Source organism: Mesocricetus auratus, unplaced genomic scaffold, assembly GCF_017639785.1.
Source record: "Mesocricetus auratus isolate SY011 unplaced genomic scaffold, BCM_Maur_2.0 Super-Scaffold_100676, whole genome shotgun sequence".
NCBI classification, from domain to species: Eukaryota; Metazoa; Chordata; class Mammalia; order Rodentia; family Cricetidae; genus Mesocricetus; species Mesocricetus auratus.
Window position 1 is genome coordinate 52,979,156 of NW_024429266.1, and position 27,969 is coordinate 53,007,124.

At 42.9% G+C, this 27,969-nt stretch overlaps 1 protein-coding gene and 1 long non-coding RNA gene across 3 annotated transcripts; both read right to left on the reverse strand.

Annotated features, from left to right (window-relative positions):
- Positions 1-1,418: 1,418 nt before the first annotated feature.
- Znf281 (zinc finger protein 281) lies at positions 1,419-9,797 on the reverse strand. 2 transcript variants are annotated; one of them, XM_005073435.4, is made up of 2 exons: positions 9,623-9,797; positions 1,419-9,402 (listed from the first exon to the last, which is right to left on the reverse strand). In XM_005073435.4, the coding sequence occupies exon 2, from the start codon at positions 9,386-9,388 to the stop codon at positions 6,716-6,718; it is 2,673 nt and encodes an 890-aa protein (XP_005073492.1). In that variant the 5' UTR covers positions 9,389-9,402; positions 9,623-9,797; the 3' UTR covers positions 1,419-6,715. The 2 variants fall into 2 exon arrangements, with proteins under 2 accessions (XP_005073492.1, XP_005073493.1); XM_005073436.4 differs by having other exon boundaries at positions 1,419-9,406.
- A 297-nt stretch (positions 9,798-10,094) lies between these two features.
- Positions 10,095-26,161, reverse strand: LOC121136761. Its single transcript, XR_005873877.1, has 5 exons — positions 25,574-26,161; positions 25,193-25,291; positions 19,410-19,576; positions 11,612-11,653; positions 10,095-10,391 (listed from the first exon to the last, which is right to left on the reverse strand). It is a non-coding gene; the product is annotated as an uncharacterized LOC121136761 (long non-coding RNA).
- Positions 26,162-27,969: the final 1,808 nt, after the last annotated feature.

Consider the following 27,969-nt stretch of genomic DNA (forward strand, 5'->3'; position numbering starts at 1 on the left):
CGGGCTTCATTTAATATAATTTAGAATTCATGCAGTTGCCCCTCCAAATCTAAATAAATTTCTGATTTTTTATTTAAATTAAAAACAATCTTATTTTACCTACCAATATAAAATTTCTTACAACCGGATCCTACCTCAATTTTAAAATGCAAAATGAAAGGCTATCCTTTAGTTGTTTTGAGACAAGGTAACCACTATAGCCTAGGATGGCCTCAAGCTCACAGCAATTCTCCTGCTCTCGCCCTTCTAAGTTTTGGAAGTTCAAGCCCAAGCTACCATGCTGTGCTGGGAAGACTTATAACAATAAAAGTGGAAAACAACGTTCAGACCAACTAAAGTTGTTATGCACCTAAGACACGCCAAGTCATCTTCCTAGCCCAGCCATGCATTCAGTCGTTACGGGTCTCAGTCAGCCTCTAAAATCCTTAGAAAGGCTTTCCAGATCAATTCGTAAATCAATCAAGGTCATGGGCAGGCGGTTCATGGGAACCCACAATGACACCTATGCGCAGTTCTTACTGTGAAAAGGGAACTCTCAAATGCTTGCTCATGGCTTTCGCGAAGGAAAGAGGCAAGTTTTCCTGTGACCAAACAAAAAATGGTGATGCTGATCTTAATTTTGCAATCTCCTCTAAAATTGGAATCTGAAAATAACACTTTGAGACTTTAAAAATGCACTCATACCAAACTTACTGTTTAATACTTTAGATTTTATGTTTTTTTTTTTTTTTGAGGCGGGGGAATCACTATGTAGCTCTGGCTGTCCTGGAACTCACCATGTAGACCAGGATGGCCTCAAACTTAGAAAGATCCAATTGCCCTCTACCTCCTGAGTGCTGGGATAAAGGGCTTGGGCTACTACAACTGGCTCTTTAGATCCCATTTTAAACTTTGGTTTTCCAATGGTTAATTCTTGTATGACACTTTTTTATTTTTAAAGTAGAAACAGCTGAGGATATAGGTCATTGGTAGATGATTTGCCTACTTCAATGCAAGACCCTGGTTCAGTCTCCAGTACCACAAAATAAACAGTGGAATACACAAATGGACTAGTCACAACTTAAAATTTAAAAACATTTTTCAAGGCATAACTCTAAAATAAGGCACTCCAAGTTTTTATAATCACTCAAAACCATTATTATAATGTATTATGCCTTTATACACTATACTTGTAAATTGTTCTTCTAGTGGATAGGAAATGTGAATTAAGAGCTTTTAATCTTAATTCCTGAATTCTAAACATATTTATGTGGTCACACATAACAATACTTTTGACTAGCCTGGCAAAAAACGTTACTTAAAATGCTTACCAACCAATGAAGGCTGTCATGAGTTACTAAAAAAGAGATTTAATAGATAAACACAAAGGTTAGCCATTTTTTTCCTAGATCGGGAATGTAAACAGAAGCTCACCACAGTTGTCTGTGAAGAGTTATTTATTAATTGTTCCACAATAGTACTAAAGTTCACAACAAACTGAAGTACCACAATTAGTCTCAAGTGAAAGAATGACAGTAAGAGCGGATTTCCAAAGATCCCCTTTACCCTGTGAACCAACTCCCTGCTAACACTGTGGCAACAGTTCATTTCCCTTGCTCCTTCAAAACTCCTTCCTTTTCCTCCTGACTTTTAGGAGCTGCTCCTTAACATTCACCCCCTATTCATTCCTTTATTCTCTACAAACACAGGAAAAACACAAGTCTTCCTCCTGGGAGTCTAAATCATCAACTTTCCTTTAGCTATTCATTTATACTTCCCAAGAATGACCCATTTCAAAGTATTACACGCTTTTCATGTCTTTTCTCCCACAATACACTTCAGCCCAGCTAGTCACACGTGGGCTATGTTGAGTAGTCTTATTCTTGTTACATAAAAAGGTATGGGCTGGTTCTGCTTGCTTGTATATCTGCCAGTACATATCCATAACCTGCTTCTGTATAGCTACAGCACTTCTGTAACTGGCTAATGATTATAGTGCCGACATTTCTGTTGATGGAAACACTGTGCCCAAGCACCTGCAAGGTGAGATGAAAAAGTGTGCAAAGAACTCCAAGTCCTACACAACTTTTGACTGGCACATCATCCAACGTCAAGGGTTACATAACCTAAATGTTTCCCACAGACGGTGAGAAAATAAGCTGCAGATGAAGAAAGCAGGTACTGGATACATTTCAGACATTAATTTTTTATTTGTACAATAAAATTTCAGAATATCAGTATTTTCTAAGGAAGTGGTTCTTAATAGGTGTACATATATAAGCAATGTGCTTGTTGGCCGACTTGTAAATTATCACGTGCAGTTGTATCTTCACTAATGTGCACTTAGGAAGGCACTGACTCTACCAAGCGCCCAGGCTGTGAACCCCCAAACTGTCAGGTAGTATTCCACTACATAAGCTATAAAGCTAAAAATTTAGAACCCTTTGAGGCTAGCATGGTCTACAGAGTTCCAGGACAGCCAAAGCAACACAGAGAAACCCTGTCTCAAAAAACAAAAAACCCCCAAACAAAACAAAATTTGGGACCTACATAAGTCAATCACATTCAAATGCATTTTTAAGCAAAACAAAATGGAAACGAGGATTTTAAAAGTATTATGTCCTCATAAGGTAATGCCTTCATTAAAACTAAACGGTCTCAAATTTTTTGTTTTTTAAATCAAGGGTAAGACAACAGAATCCCAAGGTGCTATCTTTAACGCTGTTCATTCTAAGTAATAAATTAAGGACATAAAAAAATAACATAATTCCCCTAAAAATCCATAAGGAACTCTAGCAACTCAGAGAGTACACGCAGATAATCAACTGCCCAGATCCCTCTCTCTCCATGACACTGCGGACACCACCTCAAAGCAGCTGGGGACCCAGCTCTGCACTGGCAGTCCTACCCTGTGCCATGAGAACTAAATCCTATCATTCTGTATGTACTGAGAACACGAAGACCACTAAACTCAGAAAATGACAGCCTTTAGAATGTTTTTACTCTAAAAATAGTTTGTAGTTGAAATGTTTTCCCCTTCTCTCTTCAAGGATGTCCTGCTCAACAAGAACCTATGAATTTAGAGGCTAAGGTTTATTCATGAGGTTAGCTGCTCAAACTGTCACCCAGCCAGTCTTAAAGGTCACTATACTTAATTATAAAATGCTGATTATCAGGGATGAAAAAATACTAAAATGGACAACTTCTGCTTAATTAGTGCAATACATGAAATCTGAGGTAGACGTTTGTATTGTTTTTAATACTTAAACATTTAAGCACATTATTCTGTCCTCATCAAATTACCTCACAAAATACTGGTCAGTAATTGCTGAAAATGTACCCATTCAACAGAAACACAACGGAAACCCGCAGCACTGCTCACTACCTCTCACCTAATGCCATCTTTCTTTTTGAGACAGGGCCTCATGTAGCCCAGGCTAGCTTCAAATCTCCTAAGTAGCCAGAGATGACCCTTCTAATCTGCCTCTATGTCCCTAGTGCTTATTAGGGAGGGCTGGCTTACTTAATTTGAGAGACAGAAACAACCCAGGGGTCTTGTGCATGCTGGGTAAGAAATACCTATATTCCCAGCCCATACATAGTCTAATGTCTTAAAAACAAAAGTCAGTAATTAAAACATTCAAATTTATATACATTCCACAATAGGAAAACAAAAAGGCAGGCAAGTGGGTTTTGAAATTCTTATCTGTTTGAGTTAACCTGGGGAAAACAAGATGTTTAGGGACTCAAGTAACTGGAGTCATCTTGCATTGAGTGAAGCTTCTTGGTCAGCACTTGTTTCCAAGAGACAACCAAGTGTGGCAGTAACTGGCAAAACAAAACATCCTACCTTCTAATCGCACAGGCCCATGCTAATCTTTACTATAAATTATGTATCATCACATACATGCACACAGCATTCTACCCTTCAGTATGCTCATTCCTAGTCCATCAATATCCATACCACTAAACCTCACAGCAGTTTTTTCTTAACACCCCAAAATATGTGCAACTTTTTCTTTACACAAGGAACCACTGTGGCCCTGGCTGGCCTAAAACTCAGTTTGTGGACCAGTTGACCTTGAACTCAAGAGATTCACCTGCCTCTGCCTCCCCAGTGCTGGGATTAAGGGTATGGTCACCATGTTCAGCTTCTTTCATCATCTAAAGTTAGCATTTACTTCTAATACCTTTTCTGCATCTTCTATATTACATTTTACCTTTTCCTTCTGACACCTATGCTCTCAATTTCTTAACCTGTTAACTACAATTTAGCTTCTTTTTTCTTACTAAAAATGCTCAAGACCATTTTAATCCATCATTCTGTAATTTTATTACAACTCTTTGAGGCAAAAGGATATATAACATCTTGAGCCAAAATACTGGGATGTGATTTTAAATAAAGCCTCAAATAAATAATCTCCCTAGAATCTTTAGGATGGCTGACCTAGTTTCAATAGTGTAATTTACATATTAGATTTCTATTCTTTATATTATTGTGCACTTCAAACAAAATATTCAATGCATTTCCATATAAACCTAGAAGACAAAATACATTAAAAATACAATAAAAATGCAAGCTTCTAAATTACAATTTATACCATCAATGTGAATAGTTTATGAAATGTAATCCACAGAAAACTGAAAATATGACTAAGTGATATCTCCTTTCTTCAATTTTGTGATTAACAGGACTTTTATTGGTAGTAAACTAGAGCAAAACAATCAGAATAATACATATGTAGTATTCAGTACACACAATAAAAGTTAAAGAAATTCAAAACCTGTATAAAACAAGAGAGAGATAGAGATAGAGATAGAGAAATCATACAGCTTAAGAGATACAGGGGTAAAGGTCCTCTCCATCCTTTGATCACACTTGTCTCTGTACCCAATAGAACTTACTGCACTTAATAAGACATACAGACATTTTAGTACTGAGTGTATTAAAAGAATTAAACACATTTTTCTAAGAATCTTTCAATGACAAGTTTGTACCCTTTAGCTAACTTAAGCTAAAGGAAGGTGGGAAAAGGGAATTAACTAGTATTTTGTAACCATTTTTAATAATTTCTTATTTTCAAAACACTGCTTTTATAACAGAAGTGTTTTACACTTGCACAATATTAATTACTTTATTATACATGGAAGCCTGTGGTAGGCTGATTACACAATAAGACTGCAAACAACCAGTGGTACTTTTCTGACATCAGAAGAGTTCATAAGACTGAAACATCACCAAAAGTACATAAAAAAACTCATCAGCATAAACATCAAAGTACATTAAAAAATATAATCAGGAAAAAAATACAATTGCTAAAAAGTGGTTTAGAGCTGAGCCACTGCCTATCAGTAGCTTCAAATGGCAATTAGCGTTCATAGCAAGTTTTGATGACTTTACAAGATCCCTGTACAATACTGACTCATACACCCCTTCAAAATGTACATTAAAGGCTGCAATTTCACAAAGAGTTCTGATGTCATTAGTAAATATACACTCTTATTGGTTACACAAGCTATGCTACCAGGTGGAATTACAACCCTTTAATATCTATAGCTTGTACATGGAAATCTGTATTGGGCTTGTTAAAAAAAAAGATGAAGTCAGGGATGCTTACCCTAATGTTTAGTATTTAGATGCCACAAGACATATAAAATGCATAATCAATCATCTACTAGATGATAAATCACTCTAAAATTGAAACCATCACGACAGGGAGAAGGAACAAGAAGGCCTAGAACTTGAAGAGGAAGTTAAGAACAAGTACCAAAAACCAGAAGTGAAGGTGGTACGTAATAGCATAAGTGAGAGAATGTTTTTAGGCCATGTATAATGAATAATGCATACCCCAAATTTCAATGTATTACGCGAATCCAACTTACTTTCTAATACTGAAACCAACCAACCACTTGGGTTTTAACACTGTACTAGACGAACAGAGTCACTTAATGGAATTACAGCCTTGTTAAGAGTTGGAGAAAGAGGGTGCTTTCTTCTCCTCTTTCTTTTATTAAAGCTATCATTCCAGGCTTTGATCAAAGATCCAAGAATATTTGTCCTACCAAGCTGGAATGAATGTGGGTTTGGAAGTTTGGAGTACATTTAAAAGCTGCAACAAAATATAGGTAGCCAACAATCTCAGAATTTTGGATCAGCCCAGACAGATAGCATTTGAAATGTTTTCGATCCCTTACTTAAATGATGAAATGTATATTCTATCAGCCCAGAAAGAGCAATCTGAAATGTTAAAGATCCCTTAACTTAAACAATGAAATGTGTATCATACTATTTGTAAATTGGATATTCCATTACGGTGATAACGTACAGAATTCCCATGCGTTATTACACTTTCCTGAGAGTAAAGCAATTAGAATAACCTTAATCCTAGCAACAAAGGTTTTTTTTTCCTTTTTTCTTTTCTTTTTTTTTCCTGTAGTTTTTTTTTTTTTGCATTTAAAACTTTTGGGCTATTCCCTGACAATCTATACATGTAAATTTGATTGCTAAACATTGTCACTTTGAATGTCAAACTATTTTTAATCTATTGATTTTGATTAAAAATCATAATACAAACAGCTAAAATCACACTAACAAAATAAACTAAATATGAAAAGTTGCATTGAAAGGGCATTACATTATTCTTAATAGGATCGTGTAGAAACATTCCAATGGCAGTGTTCTCAAAATAAAACGAAATTACATTAGAAGACTTCCAGCCTGGTCACTCTTGAGACCTTACCTGTAACTCTGGCTGGTGGGTGTTTTTACTCTTGTACTACATGGCTCACTTACATCAGACATCATATTTGTATACCCTGAGAAATCTGACACTGAAGTCCTTACTCTATGGTCCACTTCTCCATTAGAGTTAGTGATAAAGGTCATTGGCACCCTGCTGCCCGACTTAAACTGAGAACCGAATGCTTGTGCGAAGTTCTCAATCTGGTATGTTGTTCTAGGCTCTATGTCTTTCTGAGGATCGATCTGGCTAGCTAACTCCTGAGATGGAATCTGAAAGCTTGTTGAGGACTCTAAACTTTTCGGTTGTTCCTTCTGGCTAGTCAATTTCTGAGATGTGGACTGGAAGGCTGACGATGTCTCTAAGCTCTTCTGAGACTCTATCAGGTCATCCAGCTCCTGGGAAGGTGTCAACTGCTGATGTGTAGCATCCAAAGCAGATAAATAAAGACCTGGTTGAGATCCAAACAACATCCCAAAAGGAGGCTTTGGCAATGAAGATGGCAACACTGAGGTAACAGATTGGCCAAAACCACACTCCAAAGGAGATGTAGTGTATATCTGTTTCTCTGGAAACAAAGTATGGTTGTGGAGAGGTGAAGACAAACTGACAAACTGGAAACCGTGTCCAAGAGTAAAACCTGCGTTAGTGGATTTTTCAAAAGCCTGCTGGAGGTATTTGGAGTATTCTTGTAACATGCTTGTTTTATCATTTGAAGGTGTTTGGGTGCCTGGGCTCAAATTTTCTTCTTGAACCAATTCTGAGTGTTCAGAGGCATGTAAATCCACTCGTGGTTCTGTCAAATTGAAAGGATCCTCCTTCTGCGTTTCTGATTTGCTGGAGTACTGATCCAAAATACTTTGTAAGACCTCGTCAGGAATTCCAGACTTGTCGTGACAAGACTTAATTTCAGCATTTAGAGTTGAGGAGTCAATAAGTGACAATGGCGCTTCATTGTCCAAAACACTGACACCTGCAGACTGAATGACTGACTGTTGGGAGACCATGTGTCCTACGTTTATAGAAAAGGCACTATTGCTGCTGGCGGTTGGTAAGTATCTTCTCTTTTTTGAAAACTGCATGGCATCGTCATAATTACTACTTATCTGACCTTGTTTGCCACTTGTACTCTGGAGAAGACCAATGGTCTCCACACTATTATTTGATACTATGCCAAGTGAGCCACTTGGTTTACCAGACAAGGATTTCTGCCCAACGACATCTGGTAATGGTGACACAAAATTAAGGTAGCTTTTATCTGTATTCTTTCTGCTTCCTTTCTTAAAGATCAGTTTTGGCACCCTTTTCTGTAGTTCGTCTATCCCAGAGCCAATTATGCCTCCACTGGGAGACACAGGAGGCATTTCCACTGAGTAACTCTGCAGGTTAATATTGTTCGACATTTGTGATTCGTTTGTTTTGCCAGTCTTGTGTTCCTTATTTTCAACAGCTATGCTTTTTGACTTCGATTTTCTCCTTGAAGAACTTGTATTTCCCTGAGACAACACAGCCAGATTACCCATGTTATTATGGTTTGATGACCCAGGTTCTGCACTAGCGGCTCCTTTTGCTATGGCTTCACCACACGTGCGCCTGTGCTTCAACAATCTGTCAGTCCTTGAAAAATACTGTTGGCAAGTGTCACACTTATATGGCTTTTCTCCACTATGTGTCCTCTTGTGTCTCTCCATATGGTACTTCTGAATGAACTTCATGCTGCACTGGTCACATCCAAAGGGTTTCTCTCGACTGTGGATTTTCTCATGTCTCTGCAGCAGGTATTTCTGAATGAAACCCATACTACACTGGCTGCACTGGAAAGGTCTTTCTCCCGTGTGAATAAGGACGTGTCTCCGCAGGTGATAGGAGCTCCGGAAAGCAGCACTACAGTGGTCACAGATATGAGGTTTCTGACTTGGGGAGAGGACGGCACCTTCTCCATCTCCAACCAAAGGTTTGGAAGATGCACTTGGCTTCCTCTTGGCTTTGATTCCCTGAGATTCTGGCTTTGGCCTCTTTGCCTTTTTGACGTTAGTGTCCTGCTTTGGCTCCTCACTGCCATGGTCATCAGTCCTGCTACCGCTGCTCAATAACACATCACGGTGGTGCTGGGCTGGTTGCTGCTGGACATGCTGGTGGAGAATACTGAGGTCTTGGATGACGCCGTGGCTCCCCGCTTCCCCGCCTCCTAGGCCTGGTGATCTCTCTTCGGCCCCAGCGAACAGCCCCCCATAGTGGTGGTGGTGGTGGTGGTGGTGGGACTGGGGCTCCTCGGGATCCGCAGGTTTCTCCTGTTTGATGCTCACCAAGGACTGCAAGAATCCCCAGGAGGTCCTCTGCGAAGGGAAGGCCGCGGCTGACGCCGCCGGCTCCTTCTTGAAAGTCATGTCCGGGGCTGGCGGAGGGGGGGGCTCTGCGGCCGGGGCTGCGGAGGTAGAGGAGGATAACACGCACTGCGGGGGAGGGGCGGCCGTCCCCGCCGGCCGGGTGAAGCTGGTGACCGGGGGGAGCCGGTGGTTGAACATAACCATACCCTGGGGAAAGGTGTGCTCCATCTCGGCTCTCCTGCCGCCGCCGCCGCCGCCGCCGCCGGAGCTGCCGCCGGAGCCGCTACCACCGCTACTGCCGGGAGCGCCGCCGCCGCTGAGGAACCCGCTGCCGATTTTCATACCCCGGAGGAGGCCTGGCTGCGGAGAGGAGGGAGAGGAGGGAAGAGGGGGAACGGCGGTAGGGCCGGGCCCCGGGCCGGGACCACCGCAGCGTTTGGGACCCGCCGCGCCGCCGCCCAGCCCGCACCGCGCCCGGCGCCCGTCCGCAGCCCCGCCGCCTCCGGCCCTGCGCGCTCGACCCCGCGGCCTTCCTGGCCGCCCCCGCGCCCGCCCCGGCCCGCCGGCCACACTTACGGGTTCCGCCGCCGCCGCAGCCGCCGTCGCCTCCAGTTAATAAAAATAACGCCGTCCTCTCCACAATGGAATTAAAAGCCTCCCCGCTTCTGCGCAGCCGCGGCGCGGTGTCTGCCGGGAACTCCTCGACCGGACCAGAGGAGAGCGCTGTGGGCTCAGTGCGCCTGCGCCGCAGTTTCCGCCTGGCCGGCCTGTCAATCAAGGGGGCGGTTGGGCGGAGCTGCTTGGGGGCTGGGCAGGAGGGGCGGGGACTTAGAGCCCGACGGCGGAGGGGCTTCCGTAGCGAGGGGACGCGATTGGTGGGTGCGTCGAGGGCAGAAAGTGGCTGAGGGTTTCTGGGGAAAAGACGTTCAGGAGGTGGAACCCGAGGGGCGGGAAGTCGGGGGACGCCGGGAGAGCGTGTGGCGGCGTGGCGTGGGAGCCGCAGAGAAAGGGGTTGAAGAAGGTGGAGAAACTGAGGACTGAACTTTGGCGTTTTCTGTTGTTTAGGGCTTGCGATCTAGGTATTGAATCAAGATCAGATCTAGAAATGGATTCCTTGAGGCACTTGTGATCCTGTCTGAAAGTATTAAACTCGTAATAGCATTTTTGCAGATACCTGTTACTCCTTCCTTTCAGCGGGGGACAGAAATATCGCGTGCCTTTGCATTTACTGGAGGAGTCCTTGAGACCGCCTTAGAGGTACCGTTGGAAAAAAAATTGTCTCACTGCCAACCTACCTCAAGGCTACAGCAAAGGGAAACCACGTGTAATCTCAGGTGCAGCCGTCCTGTAAAACACGCCCACACACACACTTCATCATCAGATGTGGTATTTAAATGCCACATACTTTCTCAGTTGTCTGAATTTGCTTGTCACGTTGACTACCCTCTAGCCTCCTTTGTAAAATATTTGCTATCGTTATTTTCTATGAGCTCTGCTAGGATACATACCCCACCCTCCTCACCCCTTCAGCATAGAATGCCTAGAGACTCATGCAAAATTGTCCATTTAAAAGGGGTGAATATTTGAAATTAAAGTTCGGCCAACAAGCCGGGTTTTGGTGGCGCACACCTTTAATGCCAGCACTTGGGAGGAAGAGTCAGGCAGAGCTCTGTGAGTTCGAGGTCAGCCTGGGACAGTCAGGACTATAGCGAAACCCTGTCTTCAAAAACAAAAACAAAAATAACAAAAAAGTACTACAAACAAAACTAAGCAAGTATTTAATATATAAATAATGTGCCTAATAAGTATAAAAGGCACTCACTTTAACAGTAAGCATGCAAAAATCTAAAGCAGCAGCAACTTTTCTAGGAGTATTATTACATCAATTATTTTATTTTAGTTTTTGAGACAGGGTTCCTCTGTGTCACAGTCCTAGCTGTCCTGGAACTCACTCTGTAGACCAGGCTGGCCTCAAGCTCACAAAGATCCACCTGCCTCTGCTTCCTGTGTGCTGGGATCAAAGGCGTGACATTTTTAATCAAAGGGCCTGGACAGTAGTTGTTTACATAGTGTGTTTTCTTAAATTGCATGTCTGTTTTCTCATAATGTTTCTCTAAATGACTTCTAGTAATTAAATAACTTCCCTGAGAAATTTCACAATTAAAGCCATGAAGATTATTATTTACTAATACAGGCCTCTCTGAGTCTGCCTGGAAAAGTTAAAAACTGTGTTTTATGAGTAGGCATTGTATCTTTCTAAGCCTATGCAACTACCTTTAAGTATTTCCTGAAACTGTCAAGTATAGTTAAGCGTTAAACATTGAAAATTCAAAAACTTCAGGCAGTACTAAAATATCAGCCAATGCCATTGAGAAATGAGGCTGTCCCTTTATTCTGGATGTCAGTGTTTAATGGTAAGCTGGGATGCATATAAGCTAGTCCAAGCATGAAGGGCGGTAGGACACGCATATGAAAAGCCAACTTTGTCCCTCAGTTATCAAGATAAGAAACCTGTCATTTCTCTCATTCACTCTGTCAGCCTTGAGCTACTCCAAGCTGACTTACCTCTGTGTTGTACACCCCATATATCAGAAAGATGAAGAGAGCCTGTAAAATAAAATGGAGGGGGAAAGCTGTTAGCGCTAATCATTTCAGAAGTGGAAATACCTGAAATAAACTTTCCTGGGAACAGACAAAAGAAGACACACTTCATCAAGGTCGATTTATTTTCCCGTTTTTCACCATTAGAAGCTGTATCTTGGGCATTTATATGACAACACACTACCACATCACTTACACTGGTTGTGCTATTCAATTCTTTAGTGATAGAAAATAAAAATAGCACACAACTACATAGAATTGTAATTAGGAAAATTAATATAGCAGCTTCTGGAAGGCGATGAGAAAAATTAAACTCAGGATATCACCAAAGTAATATTAGAAATAGCACTAGACATTAATATCTCTAAGTAATGCTTTAGGCTACAGCAACTTCAGTATATTTGTTAAAAGTTTTGATGCTATAAACTTGGAAAAATAATTGAAAGATTAAAACTAGGGGTCAGGGACATAGTTCAGTGGTACTGTGGTTGACTGCTCTGGGTACAGGTATGGGCTTGAACCCAATACCAGCAAAAACAGCCAGCCTCCTTCGAACCTTCAAAAATAAAGAGATTAACTTAGATAGCAGGAGGTTGCTCAGCAGTCAAGAGCACTTCTTGCTCTTGCAGAGGATCCTGGTTCAATTCCCAGGGGATCCTGCAGGCATGCACATACATGGATACAGGCAAAAATTCATACACATAAAGAAGTCTTCAAAAGAAGACAATCAACATGAATTGTCTGAAACAGAGTGTCACTATATAGTCAAGGCTAGCTTTAAGCTCCTGGTCTTCCTGTATCTGCCTCCCCTGTGCTGAAATCGCAGGTTAAGTCACCACACCCGGAAGGACGAATAACTTTGAAAAAATAACACCTTTGTTTGAGACAAGACCTCTCTGTGTTGACAAGGTTGTCTAGAACTCACAGATCCATATGCCTTTCCTCTCAAATGTCTTCCAAGTGTTTGGGATTACAGGCATGGGCTGCAAAGATCAGTCGATAGGTAGGTAGGTAGGTAGGTAGTTATTTTTAACTTTATTTTATGTGCATGATTGTTTTGCTTGCTTGTGTGCATGTATACCATGTGCATGCCTGGTGCCAAGGAGGTCAGAAGAGGGCATCAGATCCCCCGGAAGTGGAGTTACAGACATGTGTGAACCAATAAGTGCTGGGAATTGAACCCAGATCCTCTGGAAGAGTAGCTAGTATTCTTAACTGCTGAGCCATCTCTCCAGCTCCTAAAATTAAGACTTAAAAGGGCTGGAGACGTTGCTCATGATAGAGTACTTACTTAGCAGGTACAAGGCCCTGAATTTGATTCTCTGCTCTGCCAAAAAGTGGTGGGGGGAGCTTTTGTTTGTTTGTAACTCAGTCAGTGGGTTTAAAACATTAGCTGGACCTGGTGGTGCAGGCCTGAAATCCCAGCTACCTTGGAGGATGAGGCAGAAGAATAAAAAATTCAAGTCTGATTGGCTAATGTAAGGAAATCCTGCTTCAGAATTAAAAAAAAATACAGACAGGACTGTTGATACAGAGTGGTGGTAGAGCCCTTTTGTAGCATGGGTGAGGGCCTAGGTTTAATCGCCAGCACCGTCAAAATAGGAAAAATTGTTAAAATACATATTAAACCTCGCTCTTGTAGAGAGCAGGCTGGTTTCAAACTCACAGAGACCTGCCTGCCTCTGCCTTCTGAATGCTGGGGTTAAAAGCGTGCACCACCACCTCTGGTCTAAATGTCACTCTTGAACCTGAAACTCTCAGGTCAGGAGGTGTGCTGTATGCCTTTAATCACAACAATCACATCACTGGAGATACAGAGGCAAGCAAATCTCTGTGAGTTCAAAGCTAGGCTACATAGTGAGGCCAAAGCCTGTCAGCACCATGCAGTTAGTGTGTTAAAACAAATAAATCCTAACATCTTAACATATGAAAGTTAATAAAACTGATCTGCCAGGGCCAGCAAGATGGTTCAGCAGGTAAAGGCTCGAGCTAGCAACCCTTCTTCCAATAATTCCCTTTTGAGTCTCTCTCTCATGCTCGCGCGCACTTGCGCGCGCGCACACACACACACACACACACACACGCACGCACGCACGCACGCACACACCCCTTTACTGTGTGTATGTATGTACCACAGCGGCATGTGCATGCCACAGCGTCATGTGGCAGCTGTAGTCAGTTATCTCCTTGCACCTCGTGGGTTTCATGAGTCACACTTAGGTCATCAGGCTGAAGACACTAAGTCAGGTCGCCACTAGCCCCTGGTCACCCCAATTTTTTCAATGAAGTAGGAATATTTTCCTTTGTGCAATAAATGAACTCCTCAATCAAATCAAACTCCCTGGATGTTACGTAATCCATGTGATGTCGTCTATATTAGAAACCCAACTGTTTTCGTGAAATGTATAGTTTGAAAATCAAATAACTCTTCTGTGGCCATTCATGTAATTTATATGTAATTTTGTAAGGTCAGTTTTTGCTAAAGGAAGGGTTAGGAGGAAATCATGTTTTCCCTCTCATTCTGGTAAACTGGGCAGAATTCGAGGGTGACCCCAGAGTTCTTCACTGTGCTTCCGTTACCTATTTAAAATCATGATGTATTTAACCCTCTCCTTTTTGAGAGGACATAGGCTCAACTTTCCCTTTTTCTTTTTGTTTGTTTCTCTACTTGCCAGATTTTACACAGGCCAAGCAGACCCCAGCAAAAATCTGAAGTTGCAACTTTCACAGACCACCAGTCTGAAGCTCACCCAGGGGTTCTGTGACTCTCTTAAGACATCTCCCTGATGGTGCCACAGCAGTGGAAAAGTAAAACATTAAACATAGTCCTCATAGCTGAGTGGTGGTGGTACACACTTGTAATACCGGCACTCAGGAGGCAGAGGCAGGTGGATCTTTGAGTTTGAGGTCAGCCTGGTCTACAGAATGAGTTCTATCTAGGTCAGCCAAGGCTACACAGAGAAACCTGGCCTTGAAAAACAAAAAACAGAACAAAATAAAGCAAAAACGCAGTACTCATGTAGGCCCCGTACAGGGTGGAGTATTCCCCACAGCATTACCAGCTATTGGAATCCTGATCACTGTATTGACGACTTTGCATATTCCATAACCCCCCACCCAGTGTCGTACATGCATCTCTTCTCCATGGATAGAATCAAACAGAAACATTGGACACTAGCATCTGGAGCCATAACGATTAATTACATTTACATCTGGCAGAGAAAAATCTCTTTAAGAACAGCTGGAGGGAACCAACTGCTAGTCTTTAAGTGGCACTGAGACTTCTGGAACTCCCTCACCAACTTTCTGTCTTACTGCACAGTGCCACATTCCCAGAATGAAAGAACCCTCACACCTGATGAGTGCTTCCCACCAGGCAATCCACAGGCATGTCCTTCCAGTGTCTAGATGTGCCAAGACGTAAATAACTTATAGAAATACATTAGCCTATAGATAGGCTAGTTTCCTCAGCATTTTAATGACAGAAATTGATTGACAGGAAACACCCAAAGTGTAGCCAGATTCCTGCGAGCAGGTGCGTACTTTGTGGGTAAGAGCCAGGACTAGGAAAAGAACACCGGTGTCACATCTGATACTGTACAGGCGCTAAATATAGCGTTGTAAGGGAAAGGGGAAAAAACACACGATCTCTTTCTCACTTATCTACAACACGTTGAAAAGAGAGGCAGCTTTGTACCTGTTTTCAGGATTGCAGAAGTCCACCAAGCCACAGCTGTGACAGTCAGTGACTGATGTGAGTCTGTTTTCATTTTATTTTTCTCTTGACTACTCTGTGCTTCTGTGGTCCATTTCATGACTATTACAAAGCCAGTATCTCTGAAGCAATAACACATTCTTTCTTGGCGATACAAACGGAGGGGGGGGCACGCGTGGCACTGCATAGGCAGTGCGTACTCAGGAAAGAGTAGCATAAACAATGCTGCTGTATGGATAGCGTTCTCATGGCGCTTTGATTTACATAATTCCACTTGTTCCTCACTTTGACACTGCAAAGTAGGCGGCAGGAGCCTTGCCAACTTTATTTTACTTAAGGAGGCGGCTTTGAGGCTTGCTCCAGGTGTCACAACACTGACAGGTTGGCAGAGACGTTACCTCCTTATATAATGCTCTTTCAGTGCCTCAAATAGTCCCATCCATGATTTTAAGTCATCAGCTTCAAAGTAATGCAATTGGTGAGACCCTTACAATTCAGGTTTGTGGAGTCAGGGGTGTAGCTGAGTCAGTGCAGTATTAGATGAGCACAGACAAAGCCCTGGATTTGATCTCCAGCACCTCATAAAACCAGATGTGATGGAACGTACTTGTAATTCCGGCACTCAGGAGACAGAGGCAAGAGGACCAGGAGCTAAGGCTGTCCTTGGCAACATATCGTCTTTGAAGACAGCCTTGGCTACATGAGACTCTGTCTCAAAATAAAAATTTTAAAACATAAATAAATACATATCAGGCTACTAAAAGTATATTATAGTTGGATGTATTAGCTTATGCCTGTAATCCCAGCACACAGAGGAAGCAGGAGGTTCCCAAATTGAGTATAGCCTTGGCTACATAAGAAAGTATAGGCCAGCAAGACCCTGTTTCTAAAATAACTTTTTTTAATGAGAAAAGAAAAGCACATTGCAGGTTTTTGTTTTGTTTCCATTGTGCTTGTTTCTGTTTTGTTTTGCAGCACTGGGAATCACGCCAGGCCCTCAAACATGCTAGGCAAGTTCTGTCTACTGCTCTAGTCCAATTCTTGGCCTATTGAGATAGGCTCTATGTAGCCCAGGCTAGCCTGCAATTTGCAGTCTTACTGTCTCTTGTCTCTGCTTGCCAAATACTAGGATGACACCACCACCACAACCAGCCTGTTTTCTGTTTTTAGAGACACACTCTCCCAACCGCAGCTCAGCCTTCTTAACGCTAGCTGGCTTTGAACTCCCAGCTCTTCTCCTGTCCCACACGATTGGTCACCTCAGAGACGGGTAGCTCAGAGGGTCAGAGAGTCAGTGCTTCAAATCACCTGGCTTTCCTTCCAATCTAGCAAGCCAAACAGGAAGCATGCTTTGTAAGAATGACTCAAGCTATGGGCCAGGTTCTGTCTTCTGTTCTTTGCTTATGAATTCTCATTCAGTGATGTGTACCATCCAGTTGCTAGGAAACACTTCCCATCAAAGACTGCTAGGTACCCACACAGTCACATATCATCATCATTTTCTGAATTTCTTTTCATTCCTTTGTTGCTGTTTTTTTGTGTGTGGTGTTTTTGAGGCAAGGTCTTACTCTGGAGCCCAGGCTAGTCTTACGATCCTTCCTCCTGCCTCAGTCTCTCAGCTACGGGGATGCTCTACCACACCCAGCATCATTTACTGAATTTCTTTGACTGTGCTGTGTCTCTCTATTCTTTTTCTCTTTTAAATACATCATGCTCCAACCTACTTTGTGTAAGTAACGAAAATAGTGCACAAGTCTGTACATCTGAAGTTGTTCCTTGAAGCTCTGGGCACAGAGACAGAAAACTGGGAAAGGATGACTAAATTGTGCTACCTTCATCCCTGGGAACACTAAATAGGTAGAACAACGGGTTAAGGCTGTGTTTATTAGCTATACATTATTAAATGGAAAAAAAAGATCAGAGGAAGAGACATGAATGCTATATGTTCTCATTTAGTTACTGTATGTTGGGGGGCATCAGGATACATATGTGGAATTCGGAGGTCAACTTCTGGGAGTCTCTTCTCTCCTTCTGTGGGGGTTCTAGGGATTAAGATCACTCAGGTCAAGCTAAGTCATTTTGGGATGCTGTGTTCATCTTTACTCCCATTTCTCCCTCCCGATCTAAGGGGGTAAACAGGGGAAGGATACACCAGGATGCTCACTGGGGGCCCACTGGCTTCCTAGTGGGAAGTATGAGAAGGGAGCAGGCAAGTCAGAAACAAGCGTGCCAGAAACACAGGAAAAACACACCACTGTTAGCCACCTAAGGCCAAGGGCATCTCATGTTTTGTATCTTGCTACTATAAATTCAGAAGACAGGTTCTGTACCTGGATAGGGATCTAATATGTTGTCACCTCCCAGATCCCATGGGACACTGGTCCAAAGATACCCGCCCTACTTAAGGAGTTCCCCTGCAGAATGCAAAACAGGACAGGGAACCTGACAACGGGAGAGGTAAGTGACAACGGGGTGGGGTATAGAGTGTGGGTATGCTGGACCAAGGAAGGGTTCACCTCTAGGGCAGAGTGGCTCAAGGTATTTTATCACACTGGGACTGGAGCGGTGGCTCAGCAATTAAGAACATAGGCTGCTCTTCCAGAGGGGATAATGGTTCAGCTCCCAGCACCCACGTGGAGGCTCACAACCATCTGTAACTCCAGTTCCAGGGGATCCAACACTCTCTCTGGGCTCTGAGAGCACCAGGCATGGATGTGGTAGACAGACACACATGCAGGCAAAACACCCATACATATGAAAAAAAAATTAAAAAAAAAAAAAAAAGGATTTCAGGGATCAGGGGGATGGCTCAGCAGTTAAGAACACTGGCTGTTGAGCCGGGCGTTGGTGGCGCACGCCTTTAATCCCAGCACTTGAGAGGCAGAGGCAGGCAGATTTCTGTGAGTTCGAGGCCATCCTGGTCTACAGAGTGAGTTCCAGGACAGGCTCCAAAACAATACAGAGAAACCCTGTCTTGAAAAACAAATAAAGCAAAACAAAAAAAGAACACTGGCTGTTCTTCCAGAGGACCCAGGTTCAATCCCCAGCACCCACATGGAAGCTCACAACTGTCTGTAACTTAAATTCCAGAGGATCCAACACCCTCACACAGACATACATGCAGGCAAAAACACCAATGCACATGATAAAAAATTTTTTTTAAATCTCACCACACTACATAGAATAGCATACAATTGGAAATTCATAAATTGTTTATTTCTGGAATTTTTCATTAATATTTTGGATCAGAGTCAACCATAGATAATTGAAACCAGGACGTGAAACTAACGGGCACCACACATATAATAGGACAACTAAAAAGTAAAATCTGAAAGAAATCAGAGGTCTGGAAGAGACACAAAATAGCTATCAGGAAGTTTAACATTATATATGTATATCTATAAAATATACATATAATATATTATAGTCACTGCACAAAATAATAGTAACCAAGAAAAAGTGTCCCCGTGTCCACCCCCCCCCCCGTGTGTGTGTGTGTGTGTGTGTGTGTGTGTGTGTGTGTGTGTGTTAGAGAAAGAGCAGACTGGTCTTAAGCACATGTTCCTGCCTCAGCCTTCTGAGTGCTGGGATCACAGGCATTTATCACCACTTTTGGGATCAAGGGTGATCCCCAGAGTTTCAAGGATGACAGGAATCACTCTTCCAACTGATAGATGAAAAGTAATGGGGCTGGGGAGATAGCTCTGAAGATAAGAGCATTGGCTCTGTAGCCAGGAAGAGAGAGTGAGTTCCTCCAAGTACATAAAAGCTGGGCATGACTACATGTGCCCATAACCGCCCCCCAGCATTAACCCCCCCCCAGCATTAAGGCTTCGGGGACAGTGGAGATCTGCAAATCTTGAGTGTTCCATGGCTAGGCAGCCTAGTCAAAACAGCCAGCTTCCAGTTAGTGAGAAGCCCCACATCAAGCAGGGAGACAGAGAGTGATAGAAGTCCCTCACATCCTCTTCCAACCCCCATGTGTCTGCGTGCACGCCCACAAGATCATGTGCACGCAACGCATGCACATACACAAAAAATGCTTACAGGAGCCAGTCAGACAGTGGTCCACACATCAGTTTTTCCAGGGGAAAGAGTGGGTTGTGCGAAGGAAGTCAAGTCTAGTGAGTTTCTGCCTCCTCGTTGTTGAGCACGTGGCGTACCCGTTTCTGAAGATTCGATTGTTGAAAGAGGCGGTGTGATGAGAGAGGCACCTGGGGAAGAACATTACAGAGAAAGAGTCGATGGGGAGCTCAGCATGGAGGGCATCTAGGGCATCCTCCACCTGCTGGGAGCAGAACTGCCTAGGAGCCGTGTTTGGAAGAGAGAAGGGAAGGAAGGGGGTAAAACCGCAGAGGGGGAAGGAAGGATCAGGCTATGAAGGCCTTGCATGTCAGGTAAGAAGTTCAGCTTCTTTAAGAAGAGAGGGGGGTCATGAATGCATTTTAACTGAGAAAGTGATAAATATAAAGATAAGCATAAAGCATGCAGCTGTGGGCTATGCGTGCGCCTCACAAGCTCTGTGGGAACAAAGAGCAGACGCTGAGGCAGAGGAGGTGGCCCAGGTTAGACACGAGGGGATCCCTTAGGGCGGTGCAGCTATCAGAGAATGAGAACTGAGGACACTGTTGTGGGAGTTTGAGTGTTTAGGAAGTGCACCCGGGGCATGCATGCCAACAGCATGGGGAGCAGTTAGGACAGAGCCAAGGTACAGGTAGCTCTGGGATTTCTGATTTCTGTGATGGGTTGGGTAGTGTTACTGTTTTCCTACAGAATTAAATAGAAAAAACATGCATGTTTCCTGGAGGGTGTGCTCACTAGTTTTGAATGTCAACTTGACACAAGCTAGAGTCATCTAAGAGAAGGGAAGCTCAACTGAGAAAATGCTTGCATAAGACCAGGCTGTAGGCAAGCCTGTGGGATATTTTCTTGAGTAATGATTGATGTGGGAGGGCCCAGTGCATTGTGGGTGCTTCCATCCCTGGGCTGGTGGTCCTAGTTGCTATAAGAAAGCAGGCTGAGCAAACCGTGGGGAGGAAAACAGTAAGCAACATTCCTTAGTGGCCTCTGCATCAGCTGCTGCTTCCAGGCTCCTGGCTTGTCTGCCTTTGGTGATGAACTGTGATGTGGAAGTGTAAACTCCCCAGAGTTTCTCTCGGTCATGATGTTTCATCACAACAATGGAAACATTAGACAGAGCAGGTAAGAAAATCCCATTGTGCGTGTGAATGTGATGTGGTGGGCCTTTGAGAGACTCTCTAGAAGGGATATGGATTTGGGAAATCCCAAAGTACAGGATGTTAGAGCCGGCAATCACCAAGTGAATAAAAGAAGACCATAGTTTTGGAGAGTTCTAGAAAGTATCAACCCTTCAGAGACAAGCAGGGAAAAAAAAAAAGAACTAGCAACGAATCAATTAGATATTAGATAAAAAGAGTGTTTTTTGCCTGAAGATAGTGCACACCTTTAATCCTAGTACTAAGGAAGCAGAAGCAGGTGGATCTCTGAGTTTCTAGACCAGCTTGGTTTGCCTGTAAGTTCCAGGTCAGCCCGGGCTATGTGTTGAGACTGTGCCTCAAAAATAAATAAACAGACAAACAAATAAAATAAAATAAAAAGGTTGCTTGGTTTTGCATGGAAACAACTGAGAAAGTTCACCTGGAAGCAAAGAGAGGCTCAGGCCTTAGTATCTGAAACCAGACTGCCTAGGTTCCAGTACTAACTCTGGCATTTAGCCACGCAAGCTTAAGAACGTTGGTGGAATTTTTTTGTCCCTCGGTCTCAGTACACAACGACTGAACCTATTGCCCAGAGTTGGTGTAAGAATTAAGTAAATTGCATTTGTGAGGTGGATAGGACTTTTTAGCCGTTGGAACAAGGTAATTGCTGTATGAGTGACTGATAGACTGTCATGGTAAGATCAAAGACTAAAGGACCTGAAAACGCAACTGGATTCTGGACTTAGCAATTCATTCTATTTATATTTGAGTAGCTACTATATGTCAAGGAACTAAAGATAGAGATATGAACGCAACACTGACCTTGCCCTTGAAAGATCTAATGTTCTGGTGAGTAGCGGTGGCTAACATAGCACAACTCCAGTCACCTATGCCTCACCCCTCACACCTAGGATGCAGGGACATGTCACAGAAACTAATGCACAGCACAGAGGACTTCCAACTCCAAGCTGCAAAGTGACAGCTCCAGGGTTTGACTGAGTTTGACTGGTGCCCTAGCCTCCACATCTTACCATTTCCGGGTTGCTGCTGGTGACCTCGCTAACACAAGTGTTAGAAGCATGGGGGTAAGTATTGAATGGGCTCTATAGATCAAAACTTCTCCACAGAGGAGCAAACTAACAAAGCTATAGATTGTCAGTGGCCTTGGCTTGTCAGTGACAGAGTGAGAAATGTTGATTTAGTTAAATCAAGTGTGGTCTTTGGTCAAGTCCTTCTCCAATACCTGTTTCCCTGGTGACTTTGCAGTAAGTGGTGTGGCAGTCAGTTCAATATGAATCTCTCCAGTAAACAGTTTACATTTGACATTACTTATCGAAGCAAAGTAAATATAAGTTGACTATCTGAGGTAGATATAAACGGATTGTCAGACATATACACAGCATACCCTCATTCTCTGATAATAATAAAAATAAAAAATCTACCCAGGTGTTGGTGATACATGACTCTAAACCCAGCAACTCAGGAGGCAGAGGCAGGCAGATCTCTGTGAGTTCGAGGCCAACCTGGTATCTACAGAGCGAGTTCCAGGACAGGCCCCACACTTAGTAACCATGTCTCAAAAAGCAAGCAAACAAAATCCAGAATGAAGTTACAGAAGACCAATCAGAGATCACTTAGTGAGGTCACAGTGTTTTGCTACATGGAAGAAAACAACACTAAAGTGTCCTTGTAGCCTTTCCTTGACGGCCTCAGGGATCTGCATCTTGTCTGTTGTCTGGTTTTACTTTTCTTACTGAGGATAGAACTGAGGGTCTTTATGCATGCTAGTAGCTGAGGCTAGCCTCCAATTTAAGATACTTCTGGTTTTGGCTCCCAACTCCTGGGTGCAGAGCGAACTTGCTCAGCTGCAGTGATTTTTTTGTTTGCTTGTTTGTTTGCTTTTTTAAGACAGGTTTTCTTTGTGTAGCTGTGGCTGTCCTGGAACTCGATCTGTAGATCAAGCTGGCCTGGAACTCACCAAGATCCACCTGTCTCTACCTCCTAACTGCTGGAATTAAAAGCGGACACCACCACCGCCCAGCTGGTTTTTTGTTTGTGTGTGTGTGTGTGTGTGTTTGTTTTTTAAGTTAAAGTGATTTGCTGGATATGATTTAGGGTATTATCACTTTATAGGTCTAAGCTACAGGGATTTCAAAATACAGTTTAAATATATAAACCATCACCCCCTCATTTGCAAATAGCAGAGCCTTACCTTTAACCAGGTGAAACAAACAGAAAGGGAGGAGACCTGCCAAAGGGGTACTGGACTAGCTATCAGAATTGAATAAATAACTGCACGATAAATTCCCAGGATGGCCACGAGGGCACAGAACAAACGGGCTCTGGTTGCTTCTCTCTTGTTCTCTGGAGTGAGATGTGACAGGGAGAAGCAGGCTCTGATGACGCCTATGAGATGAAATAGCTTTTCTCCGTCAATTCTTAAGATGAAATAGCTTCTCTAGTGAGCTCTTGAGGGGCGGCCTGGCTCCAGTCTGCCTACCTGGCTATCAGTAGCCAGATCTCTACAGTCCAGGGAGTGAGCCTCTGTGAGGGGCTCCGACTTGTTTACAACTCTATCAGTTAGCCAGTCTTGTGGCTAGAAAAACAGGGCCTCTTAAAATGGCTGCCTCTCTTCTGGCTGCCCATCCGCAGCCAGGGCAGGGAGGAGAGAGGACAGAAAGGGTCCCCAGGGTTGGGCTCACTAGGTTCTAACCCCAGGACTCACGGATGACAAGCCTCGAAATAAGTGCATTTGTTTGTAAGAACTGAAGAAAGCAGCACCAACATCAAGGAAACGGGACGTAGGATGTTAAAGAATCCCTGGAAGCCTGGGATTCTGAATCTTAATAAAGGAGAAAGGAGGGCCAGTGAGATGACTCAGTGCTAACGGACTTGCCTGCCTCCCCTGCCAATCTGGGTCGATCCCCAGGACCCTCTGGCTCCTGCAAGTTGACCCCTTACCTCTACACTCGCACCTCTCTCAATCAATAAATGAGAGTGATTTTTTTTTAAAGCAAAAAAGAAAACTCACTGATTGATTTGAGTTCTTATACCAGAGATGATAACATGAGGATTGATAAGATGAATTTGTTGTGTGGACAACATTCCTAAGATCTTTGTATTTTCTGTGGGGGTCCACAGGTAATCAATTACTCTGGAAATAGTTACGACCTCAGTAAAAGTTGCTCATGAAAGATGCACACAACGATCACAGGGGAGCTGGAAAATGAAGGCAGAGAACCATGGGAAGAAGATACTGGACAGCCCCAGAGCGTCCAGAGAAGCAAGAAATAGCCAGTGAGAGTATCGGTGGGCGGGCAAAAAAAAAAAAAAAAAAAAAAAAAAAGAAAACTTGCTCAAAAAGTCATAGCACTGACTATAAACAGAAAATCAAATAAGGACTAAACTGTGAATATTTAAACACAGGGAGAAACAGAACAGGGTATCTGTGATAATAATGTGGAAGGTAGGGGCCTTGGGGTCCAGATTCTGGGTACAGCAAAAGACAGGTGAACGTAGGAATGAACGATCCTGAGCACTGGCTTTCAGACAGGCAGACAACTAAAAGGGGGCAGTTCAAGTTCCCATAATTCACATTTACTTATTGTTGTTGTTGATGATATCATCATTATTGCGACAGAGTCTTCTGGAGCCCAGTCTGGCCCCAAACTCCTGATCTACCTACCTCTACCTCCAGAGTGCTTCAATTACAGACACATGAGCTGAAAACTCGGTTTTCTATGGAACGCCATTGTCATTATCATTCCCATGATGGTTGTTTCTCTAACCCTTTTGAGAATTTAGGGTTTTGGGGTTGGTGTGTGTGTGTGTGTGTGTGTGTGTGTGTGTGAGTTTGGGTGTTTTTGTTTACATGCATGACTGTGGACCACATGTGTGTGGTGCCAGTGAGGTAAAAAGTGACTGTCAAATCTCTTAGAATTGGAATTACACATGGTTGTGAGCTACCATATGGGTGCTGGGAATTGAACCCAGGTCCTCAAGAAAAACAGTCAGTGTTCTTAACTACTGAGCCATCTCTCCATCCCTGCTCTATCCTTATTTCTGAATATTTGTTAAAACTACCTCAAACCCTCTTTGAAAAAGATGACAGTACATACATTGTACAAACAGAAGATATACTTACAGGCCAGCACAGTACCCATGGCCAAGAATGACTAAGTTGTCTTGATATGTATAATAACTCATGTTTCTTTCAGAGTTTACAGATGTGAATTTTTCTTTTCTTTCCTTCCTTCATTCCTTCCTCCCTTTCTTTCTTTTTTGAGACAGGGCATCTCTGTGTGGCCTTGGCTGTCCTGGAGCTCAATCTGTAGATCAGGCTGGCCTTGAACTCACAGAGATCCAGCTGCCTCTGCCTCCTGAATGCTAGGGTTAAAGGTGTGTGCTACCAGCACCCCGCTGATGTGAATATCTTAAGACATTTATTATTCATTAGAAATTCATCTACAGACTCCTGGGTTAGTTAAAGAATGAATCATACTGAGTAAAGGAGAAAGCTAAGGAAAGTAACATATCAGTATGCTGTAACATTATGCAGACATTAAAAAATAATTTTCATGAAAAGTTTCAACCATGGGGGAAACTACTTACATGCACAAGTGAAGAAAAGAGATCCCAAAGTTTTCTTTCAGCTACATAAAAGAAGATTCAGTTGGCCAGGTCTGGTAGTCCACGTGTGCATTCCCTGTACTTGAGACATGGAGGAGCAGTGACTTTACATTGTAGGATGACGGAGATAATTTATCACAGCCATCAAAACTGAATAAAATATACATAGAAACTTTGGACAGAATAGAATGCTTAATCACTGTTACTACACAGCAAAAATCAAGGAAACACCTTTCTGTATTTTTATTCTTTCTTGATTATATATATTAATATATGTATATATATGTTACACATATGCATATGCCCCATAAACATCCAAACCTATTTTATTTTTATGATTTGTTTTAATTATTTTTAACTTACATGTGTGTGTCTGTGTGAGTGAATGCCACAAGTGTTCAGTGGGGCCAGATTCTGGACAGAGCAGGAAGCCAGATGAGGGCACTGGATCCCCTGGAGCTGGAGTCTCAGGTGGTGGTGAGTCACCTGGAGTAGCTGCTCTGAGAACAAAACTCATCCATCTGCAAAAGCAGCAAGCATTCCTAAGTGCTGAGCCACCTGTCCGCAGTCCCAGCCTCTGCTACTTATTGATGAAGCATGTCCACAACCCGGGCCTTCACTGGCCTTCACTGCACACATTTACCGGTCTTGGCAAAGTAAATTAACATTGCAGCAGAAGCTCGCAAGCTGTTGTGTGACCAGATCTGTTAGCTTCGCATTACATATAAAAGTTCAGGAGCACAGCACTAGCAACAGAACACAGTGGAGACAAGTAGCTGATGGGAATGGAAAGACACTCAGTGCCTGACCCTGCTGTGGAATCGCATAAATTGTAGTAAACAAATATCCACTAAGTAATTGCTATGGCCTATCGAAAAATGCAAAAACCAAAGAAAGCATATTTTATCCTTTGCCATAGTCAATTATGACTTGTGATACAGAGGTCTTTGGAGGGACAGAGTACCCTGTTAAGGTGCTAAACCGGCCCAATATCCTCTCCTCCCCGTTACACTCACTCATCCAGCATAAGCAGCCTGGGTTATTTGACTTGGAATTCTGATCCTCAGACTGTTGCCATAGCCGGTATTAGCTGTTACGTACATTCACAAAACCCTTTAAGATGCAGAACAGGAACACAGATTCATGAGATGAACTTAAAGTCTTATCGGATCTTTTCCCTTTTAAAACTGAATTTTAGATTTTGATTTATGCGTATGCATGCATGCCATCTGTGTGAGGGTGTGTGTGGATGCCAGAAACCCTCGAGCTGAAGTTAGAGGCAGTTGTGAGTCATCCTATGTGGGTAACAGGATCTCAGCTTGGGTCCTCTGGAAAAGCAGCAAGCATTCTTAACTGCTGAGCTATCTTGCCAGCCCCTAACCTATCCTTAAAGATAAAACTGACATTTCCTATAGTCTTAATACTTAGGAGTAGGAAAGTTGAGGCAAGAAAGTGGCATATTCCAAGTTCCTGCCTAGTCTAGGCTACAGAATACGATTCTTTTTAAAAGGGGGATAGAGATGCTAACTGAATATATCTAAATATGCTGTGTCTACTAGTCATCTTTATTTGCTTGTTTACTCAATTGTTTGTCTATTTGTTTGTTTGGAGGCATGGTCCCACTATGTAGTCCTAGCTAGCCTAGAACTTACTACGTAGACCAGGCTGGCCTGGAACTCTACCTGCTTAAGGAGGGATTAAAGGCACGGGCCACCATGCCTGGCTACAACAAAATTTTATGCTCAACCAAAAATCTCTGAAGATCGAGGCAGTTTACAAAAGCAGTAGGCCCACTCCAGCTCACAATCTGTTTTCTTTCACTGTGAGCAGCTGAGGATAATATAGACTTTTTCAATGTAATCTTCACCCCTCTACACCATAAATAGTAACTAAATTGTCTCAAATCCCAGGCTATTAGTCACTCCCTTCCAAAAGCTGTAGTATAATATTACTGCTTACAGCAGGGGAAAGAACATTCAGTCCCAAGGAATGAGAAAGGCTTTTGTTGGATTCTTCTTTGTTTTACTTTGTAGTTAAATTAAGTAACAGTTACTCTGAATGACTAAGTATCAGCCTTTAGGTGTGGATGTAGGTTCTGCCAGTGAGTGCCCAGTTCAGAAGCAGATGATCCCATTGGCTTAGAAAGAGGCATCAAATGCATGGACAGAGTTGTCAGTGGAACTTCTCGTTTAAAAGGCCATAAAATAACGATTCCATCATCAAGCTATAATGAGCTACTTGAGGAAGCCTTTGTAACTGACACTGTTAGCTTTCCTCTACAATACATTCCTCAGGTCAGGATCCTTCAGGCTGAAATACTTTCTTCTGTTATTGTTCTGAGATATTGGGATTCTAGCTAGCTCTAAAATGTTCAGAAATACACTTGTGTGTACCCCTTCTTCCACAATAGGCACTTGACAGGATTTTAAGTATGCTGGCATTCACCACAGGCTCAAGATATCCAACATCTATTGTAAGAGACAATCTCTAGGATTCCTGTCAGCCATGCCTAGATCCATCTGAGGGGTGACATTATTTACATTGACTTTTATTTTGACTCATTATTAAATTTACAAAAGCACAATTTTTACAGAGCTAGATAGTTCTGCAAGATCAGTATTGGGGAAAAACAGCATGGATTGGGCTGGAGACGTGCCTGCCACCCTAACATTGAAGTAGGAGACAGGAGGATCAGAAGAACAAGATCAACCCCTGCTACACAGCAAGTTCAAAGCCACCTGCTCCAGGGAAAAACAAAA

Coding starts and splice junctions, on each gene's coding strand:
- Znf281 (XM_005073435.4), bottom strand. CDS start 9,388: ATGAAAATCGGCAGCGGGTTCCTCAGCGGCGGCGGCGCTCCCGGCAGT.